This window comes from Budorcas taxicolor, chromosome X (assembly GCF_023091745.1).
Source record: "Budorcas taxicolor isolate Tak-1 chromosome X, Takin1.1, whole genome shotgun sequence".
Lineage (NCBI taxonomy): Eukaryota > Metazoa > Chordata > Mammalia > Artiodactyla > Bovidae > Budorcas > Budorcas taxicolor.
The window spans coordinates 126,483,778-126,499,233 of NC_068935.1; the positions used below are offsets into that span (position 1 = coordinate 126,483,778).

A 15,456-nucleotide genomic window follows, 5' to 3' on the forward strand; every position below is an offset into this window, starting at 1 on the left:
GAAGAAGCTACTAGTTCCTTACCAGGGGGCTGTAGAAAAGGCTCTTGGTGTAGGTATTATTAGGACAAATGTCCTTCTGGAACAGGCTTCAAGGGATGTGAGATAGTTCCAGAAGCAATTGAGCAGAATAGAATAACAGGGGATGGGAGCATCTGCTATGGGGCAGGGAGGTGTGGGCCTGGGTGTGGAGTGGGGGGGAAACACCTTTGTTCAAATCATAACTCTGCCACCAGCTTTGGGGTTTTGAGCAAGTTAAATGAAACTCTTTAAGCCTCAGTTTTCTCATTTTTACTATGCGACAGTAATACCAACTTCTTAGTGACTGGCATGTGGAGAGAGAAAGAAAGAAAGAGAAAGAAAGGAAAGAAAGAAAGTCACTCAGTCATGTCCGACTCTTTGCGACCCCATGGACTATAGCCTACCAGGCTCCTCCGTCCATGAGATTTTCCAGGCAAGAATACTGGAGTGGGTTGCCATTCAGCACTCGGTAAATCATAGCTGTTATTACTTAGTGGAGGAATGGTGCACGCACATGGCTGTTGGAAAATAGCAAGTAAGGAGCGGTCCAGCTAAAGGGCAGGGTCGCACAGATGTGTGCTGTGTGCTAAGTCGCATCAGTCGTGTCCAATTCTTTGCGACCGTATGGACTGTAGCCCACCAGGCTCCTCTGCCCATGGAGATTCTCCAGGCAAGTATCCTGGAGTGGATAGCCACGCTCTCCTCCACAGGATCTTCCCGATCCAGGGATCGAACCTCCGTCTCTTATGTCCCCTAAATCGGCAAGCGGGTTCTTTACCCCTAGCGCCACCTGGAAAGCCCCTGGCACAGGTTTAGTGGGCCTTATTAAAGGCACATTTTGAAAGTTGGATTATTCCCAGATTTGTACCCAAGCTGGTGTTGAATATGAGTACAAAACCCGGGAAACCTTAGACAAAGTCTGAACTTAAATCTCTTACATTCTGCAAGCTTCCTATGGTGGAATTACCCTGGTGGCTACCAGTTCACTTTTTTTTTGTATGTGTTGAAAAAGTACACTTAGGTAGAAAGGGAGGGAGGCAAACCGCCATACTTGGCGTCCTGCGTGGTCTCCCCCCTCCCCTCTTGGGGAGCCAGGCACTACTGCGCAGCCGTAGAAGCTTGGGTGGTTTGCGTACGTTGGCTTCCGCATCTCAGTTTGTGGCGGTTATTCGGTGAGGCAGGTCGTGTTCAGGCAGCAGCGCAGACACCCCGCCTGGGCATTCCGCATCACAATGTCCGATGAGGATGGTAAGACGCTCCCAAAGCTGACCCCCACTAGCTTTTTCCTCTCCTTACCTGGTTCGGGGAAAGGTTCTGATACGGTTTGAACCCAGTCCGTTTAGAGGGTTGCGTGGGCGACCACGGGACTGACTGCGTATTGGCCAGGGCATGACTGGTTATGGCCTCTCGGCTTCAGTCCCATATTGGTCAGGTACGCCCGGGGCTAGGGTATTCGAGAGGCTCTAGCTGGTCCTGGGGCTTTTGGGGTCCCAGGGTTCATGGTGCCCCAGGGGTTAGAGGTGATCCAAAGCTTGTGGGTTCACAGGGTTGAAGGGTTCTGGGGCTTTTTGGGGTTCTGGGGCTTTTTGGGGTTCTGGGGCTTTGGGGGGTTCTGGGGGCTTTGGGGGGTTTTGGGGTTCATGGCATCCCTGAGGCTTGAGGCTATCTGGACATAATGGAGTCCTAGGTTCATGGTGTCCTGGGGCATGATGTAATTCGGTTCATGGCTCCCGGGGCATGCAGTGAGGTGCAGGTTTTCTGGTGTCCTAGGGGCTTAAGGGGATTCTGGGGCTCAAGGCGGTTACAGAGTTCATGGCGTTCTGGGGCGGGGGGTGGGTGGAGGAGATCCTGAGGTTTTCAGGTCTCTGGTGTTTATGGTGTCCTTCGGACTTGAGGTGATCCCAGAGGACGTCGATTCTCATGGCGCCCACAAGTGGTGAGAGCCAGCTTCATTTCCGGCGTGAGAGCGGCAGTTATTTCTAGGACCTCTAGTGGCGGTAGAAAAGTCTCAGTCTTCACCGTTCCAGAGGGTGGGCCACCTCGGTTGTTTCCCGCGCCCTCCAGAGGGCAGTGTGCCACACTGGCACGCAAGCAGTTCTGTGCAGTTGTAGTTTTTTATTTTGAACTTCATTGCAAGGCTTCTGGTGCTCGCGCCACCAGCAGCTGCAGAGCGTGGTGTGTTGCACAGGAAAGTGATTTGGCTTAACGGCTGGGGCACTCCTGGGAGGAGAGGATTTGCTTTGCTTGCACAGCAACCTCAAATTGTAGCAGTGCTTTGGAGGGTGGGGTGTCTGTCCTGCCGCCCCCCCACCCCCACCCCCGCCTCTCCAGGGATGCCAGAACATATGGGCTTTTGAGATTTAGCCACTTATTTTTTAAGTACTTCGTGCTGACTTTCTGGAACAAGTTGATCCTTTATTCTTTCTTTTCTCTGTCATAGAGGGTTGGGGTCCAAGAAGGACCAAGACTTTAAGCCATTATGTAGACTTTTAAAAAATATTACAACTTTATTGTTATTTCCTTTTAGATTTGCATTTCACTGAGGTAACATTGGTTCGTAATATATGTTTCTTTTTTTTTATTTTTTTAATTTTTTTAAATTTATTTATTTATATATATATTTTTAATTTTAAAATCTTTAATTCTTACATGTGTTCCCAAACATGAACCCCCCTCCCACCTCCCTCCCCATAACATCTCTCTGGGTCATCCCCATGCACCAGCCCCAATGTGTGCCTTATATTTCTACTTCTGTATACCCTACAGCATACTCAGCACCAAAATTTTATGTGGAATTTTGAGTTTATAGAATTGACAAGCTAGCAAGTTGATTCATTATAATATCTTTTGCGATTGGGGCAAAGACAGATTGGGCAGCCTCTGTTTTATGGTAAATATGCAAATTAGAAGAAAGAAAATAAAGATATGTGTATGGAGAAATCCCAGCACAGAGTGCATTCTTTGCTTCAAGAGGGCAGATGCAGGAGTCGGAGAACACTGCAAAATGTGAGGACCCTGTAAGGCAGGGGAATCCTCCTGTGTGAGCTCCAGGACCAACCCTTCTGTGTGAGCCAGCTGTATGGGTTGAGCATGGTTTGGTAGAAAAGACTAGTAAGTGGGGGATAGCGTCCCTCCCTCCTCTACCCAGTTTTCTATGAATTAGGACTGCTCCCAGGTTTTATAACAGGAGGTGGTCAACTGGTTTAATATTTACAAGTAGAGCTTTTACAAGCATTTTTTGTATGCATTGTTTTATAAAGCAGGGCATGGGGTCAGTTCAGTTTCAAGCCTGCCTGTAGCAAATGCAGGGTGAGGGGACACAGTATTATCATCCTTTGGGATCAGGTGGACTTCCTAGTCTCTAAAGTTTGATTGAGAGAGTAGAAGGACTGCTTTGTAGAGTCCTGACAGATTTAGAAAGTGATTGTTTTGATGTGCATTTTTGCTTAAAAAAAAAAAAAGGAATGATCTGGCCATTTTTATTTGTCCTATTTAGTTGTGTATATTCTGTGTATATTCTTTGCAGTAGGCTTCCCTGGTGGCTAAGACAGTAAAGAATCTACCTGCAATGCAGGAGACGTGGGTTCAACCCCTGGATTGGGAAGGTCCCCTGGAAAAGGGAATGGCAACCCCTTCCAGTATTCTTGTCTGGAGGATTCCATGGACTGAGGAGTCTGGCAAGCTACAATCCATGGGGTCACAAAGAATTGGGCATGACTGAGTGACTAACACTTTCACTTTTCATTTTTTGCAGTAGTTGTCATGTGAAAGCCAGGTTTCAGCCCTCATCATTGTGAACTATGTGTTACTTGATAAATTCATGGCAACTTAGTTCCTTGTACCTTGGGAGCATAATCTTCAAACTACTTCTAAATGTTATAGTGTCTTAAAAATTGTCTGTGAAGGCTATGCATATACCTAAATAAATTAATTGGAATTTTGCAAATTAACTGAGAAACCATAGTGGAATTGTCAATTGCTTTACTCATACTAGTTTGAAAGATCTGTTGATGTACAAAAGCTTATCTTAAAAATAAAATTTCAATTGCCTTTGCTTTTGTTATTTTCTTTTGATTTTGAAGTCTAAACTTTATTGTAGAGAATCTTAACAAAGAAATCTAATGAAGATAATTTTGCCACCCAAAGATAGTGACATAGAGATAACCATTGGTATGTTTCCTTCTGCTCTCAAAGTTAAGATTATGCTGTATTTTTCTGCTTTGAATCTTTTTGCTCCTTTAAGATTATTTCACAAGCATTTCTAATATTAATAAATGTTGAAAATGTTCTTCTCATTGGCAATATACAATTCTGTCATATGGAACTACCATAATTTATTTAACCAATTTTCTTTGGTTTGGATACCAGGTAGTTTCTAAAGTTTTGTTTTATTTCTATGAGGACTATTAAGTAGATAGAGTTCACTGCAACTCTCCAAAACCAACCCCAAAGTTTTATGGATGACAAAACAGAGGCAAAAGAGTAGATGTATCTGGCCCAGAGTTCATAACTCTGGTTAGCTAGAGAGCCTGAATCGTAACCTACACCACGTGACTCCTAATTTAGTACCATTTTCACACCACCTTACACTGGTTCATTACTTTATTCTAGTACTTTGGTCTATTTGAAATAAATATACTGAATCCAAAATATGCAAGGTAAATGTGACCTACAAGTTAATACTTCAAGCTTAAACATGTTCTTTTTTCAGACCAACTTTAGGAAACAAGAAAGCTCATTTATATATTTTACATTTTGTATTCATTAAAATACAAAGTTTGCCAAGTTTATATTTCACATGTAGTTTACTTGTAGTCATCTATTTTACATTTTGTGAGTCAATTTATATTTAATTTTTGATAATAACATTACTTTTATATGTTATTTCTCTATTATTTAGTATCTTAAAGATTATATTAATTTTTAGAGAACAAGTTTGGGAATTCATGGTCACCCCAGAGTGTGGTTGTATAATCTCAGTTGTATCATTTAAAACTTAAAAGGATATCACTGAAGACAGTACATGGGCCAGGTGGTCTAATTTCTTAAAGGAGAAGAAATTTATTGCTCTATAGAACTGAAGTTCCTAGAAATAATACTATTTGTGTTTATGTATATATATATCTCTCTAAGCTTTATACTAAGCAGTTGATTTCTTAGTTAAGTTGGCAATGATTGGAGATATGAAAATACTTAATTTTTTTCAGCTGAAATGTTTTTTAAACACTCCATAACTTTATAAGGTGGTTTTTGCTAGAAACTTTTTATTTAATGTGGCATCTAATCTACACATTCTCTTTGCTTCTTCTTAGATTGTATAGTTGTATCTGTTGGAGAAGACAGTGATGATGATGATGATAATGATGGTGCTGGTGAAGTTGTGGTAATACACGACTTTGATACAGATATTACTGAGGACTCACTTTCTGATGATGAAGTGGTGCTTCTACTAACAGATTCTGAAGATGACAGTGATATCCCTGAGGAACCGCCTGAATTTTCATTTGGTAATTTTGTTAAATTTCCTCCTGTGGGAAATTTTGATCCCCAGTCCCCATTTCCAGTAATTACTTAAACATTCCTCTCACTCTTACCTTAATTCTTTATTACCGGAAGGCCAAGCTTTGTGGTAAAAGCACAGTGTTTACTTGTGCTTGCATTTTCCATTTATTTAAGCTCTGTCATGTCTCCTTTTCTGTTTTTGTTCTGTGGGGACTGGGGAGGTAGCCTTGGAAAGCACTGGGGAGAGTATATTTTGTCTCTGAAAAATTATTTATACCTGGCAACTAAAATTATAATGATTTGGTGGCAAAGCTAAAACTGAACTTTTGGGAGAAATAGCTTGGGTCAAGAGTCCATGGAATAGATGACATGATTTTCTATGTTGAAGATCTCAAAGAATCACCAAAAAAAAAAAAAAACTCCTAAGCAATTATAGCAAGCAATTATATAATTAATAAATTAATAAATAGCAGTTATAGCAAGATTCTCAGGATACAAGGTTAATATCAGTACCTTCCCTGTATACAAGCAATAAACATTTGGAACTTGAATTCAAAACACAGCATTTTATTTACATTAGCACCCAAGAAAAAGTCCATGGAAAGTAGAATCCTGCAACCAGAACTCTAGCTACTTGTCCTTCTAGTGGTTGCTTTTCAGCCACAATCACAAGGAAATGGGAAACTCATTGCCTCCTCACTTATACACAGAGCCAGGAGACATTAACCCCTTGGGAACATCCCTTCATTAACTATGACAGTATGCTCTTCTCTGTTTGCATAGAGAACTGGGTTTACTACTCTTTAAAACATTGAAATATTGCTGCTTTGATTGAGGTCAGCAAACTTTTTCTGTAAAGGGCCAGATAGTAAATATTTTAAGATTTGCAGTTGTAAGGCCTCTTGTTCCAACTACTCAGCTCTGCTGTTGAAACATGAAAAGAACATTATATTAGTAGATGAGTATATGCCTGTGTTTCAGTAAAACTTTATAGATGCTGAAATTTGAATCCTATAATTTTTCCATTTCATGAAATATTCTTCTTTTGTTTGTGTTTTTTAAAATTTAAAACTTAAAAATGTGGGGAAAAAATCCCTCAGCTAAAACCATTTGTAGCTCCTGTGCTACAGAAAAACAGGCAGTAGGGTGGGTTTGGTCTGCAGGCTGTAGTTTGCCAACCCTGGTCTAAATGATGCCAGAAGTCATCACTTTTTATTAGTTCTGATTTTAAAACTATATACGAAACCAACAGGATGCTTTCTTAGTGTATTATAAACATCAACAACAGCCCTCCTTAGTGTGGAAAGAAATAGAGGAGAATTTTCAGTTGTGGATACCCTTTTACCTATCATTTCTGCTTCTCAGAATTTATCCCACAGAACTACTTGCAGAAGTGCAAGACTGTTCAGCCGTGTTCTTTGCCAGAGGAAAAACTTTAGAAGTAACTTGAATATACATGAGTTAGGGACTGGTTAAATAGATTATGCATGGCCTATTTGCATGATAGGAAACTGAGAAGCTGTTAAAGTGATTGCAGTGTACCTAGAGGTTTGTGTTTGGAAAGACTAATACATGTTTAGTAGAAAAAGGAGGTTGCAAAGCAGTACTTATAGTTGGATCCCTTTTATCTTATCTAACTGAAAGAAAAATTCAGGAGATTTCAAAGAAGGTGGCTAAGTAGTTTTCTTATTGTGGTAAAATATATATATTTATAATTTTAATCATCTATAAGTGTTCAGGGTAGCATAAGACAGCCTAATTGTTGTTGTTCAGTCGCCAAGTTGTATCCAACTCTCCATGACCCCATGGACTGCAGCATGCTAGACCTCTCTGTCCCCCACCATCTCCTGGAGTTTGTCCAAGTTCAGGTCCATTGAATTGGTGGTGCCATTCAACCATCTCATCCTCTGTCTCCTCTTTCTGCTTCTGCCCTCAATCTTTCCCAGCATCAGAGTCTTTTCCAGTGAGTCAGCTGTTCGCATTAGGTGGCCAAAGAATTGGAGCTTCAGCTTCAGCATCAGTCCCTCCAAAGAGTATTCAGGGTTGATTTCCTTTAAGATTGACTGGTTTGATCTGCTTGCTTTCCAAGGGACTCTCAAGAGTCTTCTCCAGTACCATAGTTCAAAAGCATCGATTCTTATGGTGCTCTGCCTTCTTTATTGTTCAGCTCTCACATCTGTACAGACCATAGGTTTGACAGAGGAAATCTGTCAGTGCTTCCACCTTTCCCCTTTGCCATGAAGTGATAGGACCAGATGCCATGATCTTAGTTTTTTTTTTTTTAATATGTAGTTTTAAGGTGGCTTTTTCACTGTCCTCCTTCACCCTCATCAAGAGGATCTTTAGTTCCTCTTTGCATTCTGCCATTTGAGTGGTATCATCCATATTACTGAGGTTGTTGATATTTTTCCCAGCAAGCTTGATTCCAACTTGTAACTCATCCAGCCCGGCATATCACATGATGTCCTCTGCATATAAGTTAAATAAACAGGGTGACAGTTAACAGCATTGTTGTACTCCTTTATTAATCCTGAACCAGTCAGTTGTTCCATGTAGGGTACTAGCTGTTGCTTCTTGACATGCATACAAGTTTCTCAGGAGACAGGTAAGATGGTCTGGTATTCCCATCTCTTTAAGAATTTTCCACAGTTTGTTATGATCCACATAGTCAAAGGCTTTAGTGTAGTTAGTAAAGCAGAAGTAGGTGTTTTTCTGGAATTCCCTTGCTTTCTCTATGATCCAGTAAATATTGGCAATTTGATCTCTGGTTCCTTTGCCTTTTCTAAACCCAGCTTGAACATCTGGAAGTTCTCAGTTCATATAATGCTGAAGCCTAGCTTGCAGGATTTTGAGCATACCCTTACTCGCATGGGAAATAAGTGCAATTGTCCAGTGATTTGAACATTCTTTAGTACTGCCCTTCTTGGGAATTGGGATGAGGATTGACCTTTTCCAGTCCTGTGGCCACTGCTCTGGGTTTTCCAGATTTGCTGACATATTGAGTGCACCACTTTAATAGCATCATCTTTTAAGAGTTTAAATAGATCAGCTGGAATTCCATCATCTGTACTAGCTTTATTAGAAGGAGTGCTTCCTAAGGCCCACTTGACTTCACAGTCCAGAAAGTCTGGCTTGAGTGAGAGACTATACTGTCGTGGTTAAGATCATTAACCACGTGGTTAAGATCGTGAGTCATTAAGATATTTTTTGTACACTTCCTCTGTGTATTCTTTCCATCTCTTCTTGATCTCTTCCACTTTTATTAGATCTTTACGTTTCCACCGTTTCTGTTCTTTGTTGTGCCCATCTTTGGATAAAATGTTCATTTGATATTTCCAATTTTCTTGAAGAGTTCTCTAGTCTGTCTTTTTGTTGTTTTCCTCTATTTCTTTCCATTGTCCACTGAAGAAGGCTTTTCAGCTCTCCTTGCTATCCTCTGGAACTCTGCATTTAGTTAGGTGTACCTTTCCCTTTCTCTCTTGCTTTTTGCTTCTCTTCTTTTCTCAACTATTTGTAAAGCCTCCTCAGACAATCGCTTTGCCTTCATGCATTTATTTTTCTTTGGGATGGTTTTGTTGACTGCTTCCTGTACAGTGTTATAGACCTCTGTCCATAGTTCTTCAGACACTCTGTTTACTAGATCTAATCCCTTGAATCTGTTCCTCACCTGCACTGTGTATTCATAGGGAATTTGATTTAAGTCATACCTCACTGACCTGCTGGTTTTCCCTGCTTTCTTTAGTTTAAGCCTGAATTTTGCTATGAGGAGCTAATGATCTCAGCCACACTCAGCTCCATGTCTTATTTTTGCTGACTGTATAGAGCTTATACATCTTTGGCTACAAAGAATGTAATCAATCTGATTTCAGTTTTGACCATCTGATGATGTCCATGTGTAAAGTCGTCTCTTGTGCTGTTGAAAAAGAGTGTTTGCTATGACCTATGCTTTCTCTTGGCAGAATTCTGTTAGCCTTTGCTCTGCTTCATTTTGTACGCCAAGGCCAAACTTGCCTGTTCCTCTAGGTATCTCTTGACTTCCTACTTCCAATCCCCTGTGATGAATAGGACATCTTTTTTTTTTTTTTTTTGGTGTTAGTTCTAGGAAGTCGTCTAGCTCTTCATAGAACTGATCAACTTCAGCTTCTTCAGCATCAGTGGTAGAGGCATAGTCTTGGATTACTGTGATGTTGAATGGTTTGCCTTGGAAAAGAACTGAGATCATTGTGTCATTTTTAAGGTTGCACCCAAGTACTGCATTTTGGACTGTTTTGTTGATTTATGAGGGCTACTCCATTTCTTCTAAGGGATTCTTGCCCTCAGTAGTAGATATAATGGTCATCTGAATTAAATTCGCCCATTCCTGTCCATTTTAGTTCACTGATTCCTAAAATGTTGATGTTCACTCTTGCCATCTCCTGTTTGACTACTTCTAATTTACCTTGATTCAAGACGTCCCTGGTGGCGCAGACAGTAAAGTGTCTGTCTACAATGTGGGAGACCCGGGTTTGATCCCTGGATTGGGAAGATCGTCTGGAGAAGGAAATGGCAATCCACTCCAGGACTATTGCCTGGAAAATCCCATGGACAGAGGAGCCTGGTAGGCTACAGTCCACGGGGTCGCAAAGAGTCGGACACGACTGAGCAACTTCACTATTCACTATTCACTACGGACCTAACATTCCAGGCTCCTATCCAGTACTGTTCTTGACAGCATCGGATTTTACTTTCCTCACGTATCACATCCACAGCTTAGTGTCAATTCCCCTTTGGCCCAGCCACTTCATTCTTTTGGTGATATTAGTAGTTGTCCTCCGCTCTTCCCCAGTAGCATACTGGACACCTTCCAACCTGGGGGCTCCTCTTTCAGTGTCATATCTTTTTGCCTTTTTATACAGTTCATGGGGTTCTCACAGCTAGTGTACTGGAGTGGCTTGGCATTTCCGCCTCCAGACAGCCTAATAGCTCTGGTTAAGATTTTTAGTATAATGTTGATAGTGGTGAAAGTGGGCATTTGTCTTGCTCCTGATTGTAGGGGAAAAGCTTTCAAGTCACTCACCACTGAATGTGATGTTAGCTGTGGGTTTTCATAAATACCATTTATGTAGTTGTGGAATTTTCCCTCTGTTCCTGATTTTCTGAGAATTTTTGTAAGAAATGGTGTTGGATTTTGTCTGATGTCTTTTTGGCATTAATTGATATGATCGTGTTTTTTTTCCCCTCTTTATTCTATTAATGTGATGTGTTACATTGATTGGTTGTCTTATGTTAAACCAACCTTGCATTCCTAGGATAAATCCCTCTTGGTCATGGTGAATAATTCTTTTAATATGCTGTTAGATTAGACTTGCTAATATTTTGATGAGGATTTTTACATCTGTATTCATAAGGATATTGGCCTGTTTTTCTTTTCTTATGTCTTTATCTGACTTTGGTATCAGGGTAATTTTTAAATTTTTTGGAAGACTTTGAGAAGGACTGGTGTGTTAATTTCTCCTTAAATATTTGGTAGAATCCAGCATTGAAGTCCTCTGGTCCAGACCTTTTCTTTACTGGGAGGTTTGTGGTGATTGATTTAATCTTTTTACTTGTTATAGATCTGTTGAGAATTTTTTTCCCTTGGGACAGTTTAGATAATTTTTTAAATTATAGGACAGATTATTTTCTCACATACCAGCATCAAACAATTTAGAAGATATATAGGGAAAAAACCCCAACAGATAATGGCTACAAATAAATATTTAAAATTGTAAGGAATAAAAAAATAGCAGAACCTATATGAAAGGAAAGCACATACTTTACTGAGCGTCATGTAAAAAAGCTTGAGTAAGAGACACAAAGAGACAAAAGCTTGTGGAGAGACACAAATTTTTCCTGGTTGAGGAAAAAATACCCTAGTGTACCTTTAAAAAAACCTTGGGAAAACCTATTTAATGGACAGGTGGTCATTTACCATATCAAACACACAAAACATTTAAAAGTACAATTATGAAATATTATGGTACTAGTTTTGAAGTAGGGAGCCAGATTTAATACAATAGGAAGATCATAAACGGAATAAAGAATTTAGAGTTAATATACTACAGTATATTAATACGAATAACATATTACATAGCAAATCATGCTGGTATGAATGGTTAACTATTAAAAATGGGGAAGACCACTTGATTTTGCCTCACATCACTCTTAAATAATTTCAAGATGAATTAAAGAGCTGAATATGCAGTAAATGGAAGTATGGAAGACTAGATGAAAGCATAGTTGAATGTTTTTTTCTAATCCTTATGGAAGATTGAGTATAGAAGCAGTTCAAGAAAGCACAAAAATATTAATGAATTTGATAAAGTTAAGGACAAATAACCCCTCCCTATCTCACAAACTCAGACCTCAAAAATCACATCAATACCTGGGAAAAGTATTTCCTGAAAATATGCATTTTCCAGAGTTACTATTCTTAAGATAGCAAGACATCATGCAAATCAAATAGGAAACACTGAAACTCTAATAGGGCAATGAGCAGGGGACATGGACATGGAAAATAACAAGTTACAGGACAAGAAATCTTAGAAAAAAATAGAAAACATCTATTCAACTGCATTAGTAACAAGAGAAATGCAGATTAATATGGGATACAAAAATGAGATAAACTTTCATCTATCAGATTAGCAATTTTTACATGATTTGTTTTAGTGTTAATGGAGAAAACAATTGCACTACAGTTTTTATGAATGTAAATTAGTGTAACCTTTTTGGACATTTTGGCAGCACCTGTCAAGAACCCCTGGAAGAATCATAGCCTTTCACCTAGGGATTCTTCTATATATCCATTATAAGGAACTACTCAGAGATATACATAACTATTTACATTTGAATGTGTACACATCATTATAGCAAAATAGTGAGCAACTGGAAGCTGTATTAATGTCTGGCAACAGAAAACAGATAACATAACCTGTGGACATACACATAATGGAATATTATGCAGGCATTTAAAATATCTAAAAATTACAAATGGCATACAAAATTGCTCAGTGTACAGTATGGGTCAAACTACTAGATAAAATAGAGAGTAAAAAAGAGAAAAGGAATTGTATTTCAGGGTTATGATATTTATTAGTGATAGATTACTTAATTTAGATTCTGAATTTTTTATAAAGAACTTAATTTTAGGTTGACTTTTTATAGAAATCTATCACATGCAAAAATATGCACAAATCATAAATACACAGCATACAATTTCAAATTGATTCACACATATAACCAACACCCACACTAAAAGATAGAAGGTTATGAGCTCCCCAGAATTAGCTCTCACCTCCCTTTCAGTCAGTACTCTCTTGCAAGGTAGTGCTATCCTGATATCTCTCACCATCGATTATTTTTGTCTGTTTTTAGATTGAGCTTTAGGTCAGTCAAATCATACATTATCCTTTTAGGTTCTTGGATCCAATTCTACTGAGTGTGTTGGGGCTTCCCACACAACATGAAGCAATTCTTGGACACCAGCGGGGTGTCTGAGAATTCAACTCAATTCTAACACTGCCTGATGTAGATAGTGTCAGATTCCCCAGGTTGAGATATCAGTCTTACAAGACTGCCTCCCCGTGCCCATACCCCAGTTGCAAGCCCAGGTGCTTCTGATCGACTTGCTACAAATCAGAGGTTCCCACAGCCTGCTGGGGTTCGATTAATTTGCTAGTGAGATTCACAGAATTCAGAGAAAGATTTTACTTACTAGAATAACGGTTTATTATAAAAGGGTATAATTCAGGAACAGGGAAATGAAAGAGATGCACAGAGCAAGGTATGGGGAAAAGGCATAGAGCTTTCAAGCCCTCTCCTAGCTCCACTCTCCTCAATATCCATGTGTTCATTAACCTGGAAGCTCTCTGAACTCTCTTTGAGATTTTATGGAGGCTTCATTACAGATTCATGATTAAATCATTGGCCATTGGTGATTGATTCAACCTTCAGCCTCTCTCCCCTCCTGGAGGTTAGGGGAATGGGACTGGAAGTGCCCATCCACTAGTCACGTGGTTGGTTCCTCTGGTGACCAGCCTCTATCCTTAGGTGATCCAGAGACATTCCAGAAGTAACCTCAATAACATGACAAAAGATATCTGATCACTCATCACTTAAAACATTTTAAGGATTTTAGGAACTCAGTGGTAGAAACCAGGATAGAGACCAAATATATATTTCTTACTATAAATGCATGATGTCACAACTATATTCTCTTTTGTGTCTAGCTTTTACTCAATGCTATGGTTGTGAGGTTCATTCTCACAGTGTATAGCAGTAGTTGGTTTATTCCCATCGCTGTGTAGTTCTTTGTGTGAGAACACTACAGTTTAATTATGGGCTTCCCTGGTGGCTCAGAGGTTAAAGCGTCTGCCTCCAATGCAGCTTGTATTAGTCAGAAAAAAAGCAACTAGTTTAAAAAATAAAAAGTGAGTTTTTTTTTAAGTGAGGTTATAGCTCAAATTGGAGGTATTTCATAATTGAATTTTCCCCACAATATTAGTCAGCATTTATCTAACTTGAGAGTCTTTATCTCCTTTGATTTCTTGCTTCTGAACCTTTGTTCATGACTAGTATCTCTACTGTAGAATGAAAAGGAAATAGGAAGAGATGAAACTCGAATCTCATCATTCTGCCTCTTATTACTACTCTGGCTCAGGATGGATAAAGGGTATTAACTCTCTCATGAACGATCCTCCCAGAAAGATACGCTATAATAGCATTGCACTCAGTGTCTTTTTCTGGTTGCAGAGATGAATGACTCAACCATAAACGAGCCTTCATAATTCTAGAAGAGATTTTGGCTTATTTTTCACATGCAGTTATTTAGGTTTAATATAAAATTTAACTATGGAAGCAGTCATAATTTTAGCACTGAGATGACCTTAGATGTAATTTCGCCCAGTTTTCACCTGTCAGGGGAGAAGCTGATGTCTTAGTGGTCTGCCCAGGCCACACCATGATGGAGGCCCAAGCTCAAAGAGACTCCTGACTTAAATTTGGAGGCCTGCAGCCTCCCTGAGTGAAAAGCCTCTGAGCTCCTTGACCAGAGCAGTTAGGACTCATACTCTGTTCATTTGTTTTCAGCACTTATGCTGTTGCCTTTAGATTGTAAAGCATTTGCGTCACAATTTGGAACTGTGTTTGTTCTGGGTTCTTATTCCTACTTGTGGACAATGCTGCTACTGCTAAGTTGCTTCAGTCGTGTCCGACTCTGTGCGACCCCATAGACGGCAGCCCACTAGGCTCCCCCATCCCTGGGATTCTCCAGGCAAGAACACTGGAGTGGGTTGCCACTTCCTTCTCCAATGCATGATGGCAAAAAGAGTAAGTGAAGTCGCTCAGTCATGTCTGACTCTTAGCGACCCCATGGACTGTAGCCTACCAGGCTCCTCCATCCATGGGATTTTCCAGGCAAGAGTACTGGAGTGGGATGCCATTGCCTTCTCCCTTGTGGGTAATAAAGTCCTTCAATTTTTAAAAGTTTATCCTAAATCACTAATAAAAGAATTCTCATTTTGTTGCTCTCTAAAATTCAGCTAGAACTCCAATTCAACCTGAGTTGGCATTCTGAAAACATATCCATCCATATTAAATTTATTAAAGCAGTAAGTGTGTTAAGTAACTTTTTTATGCGTTTGCTTTTCAGACATGGAAGATTTTGCAGCATTAAATAGCCAAGTAGTTTCATGTCTGGCATGTTTAAAAAGAGGTAACCCTGACTCAGAGGAAGTGGAGTCTATGCCATTGTGCAAAAAAGGGCGACTCTCTGTTCCAGAAGACGATCGCATGGTTTGTACAGTAAAGTGAAAATTTTTCTTTTTTTCATTCAGCTTTATTTCTTTTAATAGATTGAGTTTAATTTCATACAGTGAAAAGCACAGATCTTAAGTATAACTTGAGATCTTAAGTTCAATG

The 15,456-nt window shown here is 39.7% G+C and overlaps 1 protein-coding gene across 1 annotated transcript in view; it reads left to right on the forward strand.

The window, feature by feature from the left end:
- Nucleotides 1–1,938: 1,938 nt before the first annotated feature.
- The window catches only part of BEND2 (BEN domain containing 2), a 53,879-nt gene continuing 40,361 nt past the window's right edge, over nucleotides 1,939–15,456 (forward strand). Inside the window, exons 1-3 of the mRNA XM_052662780.1 lie at nucleotides 1,939–1,978; nucleotides 5,331–5,525; nucleotides 15,188–15,330. Coding sequence (XP_052518740.1) covers nucleotides 1,939–1,978; nucleotides 5,331–5,525; nucleotides 15,188–15,330 — 378 coding nt within the window. The remainder of the gene's footprint in view (nucleotides 1,979–5,330; nucleotides 5,526–15,187; nucleotides 15,331–15,456) is intronic.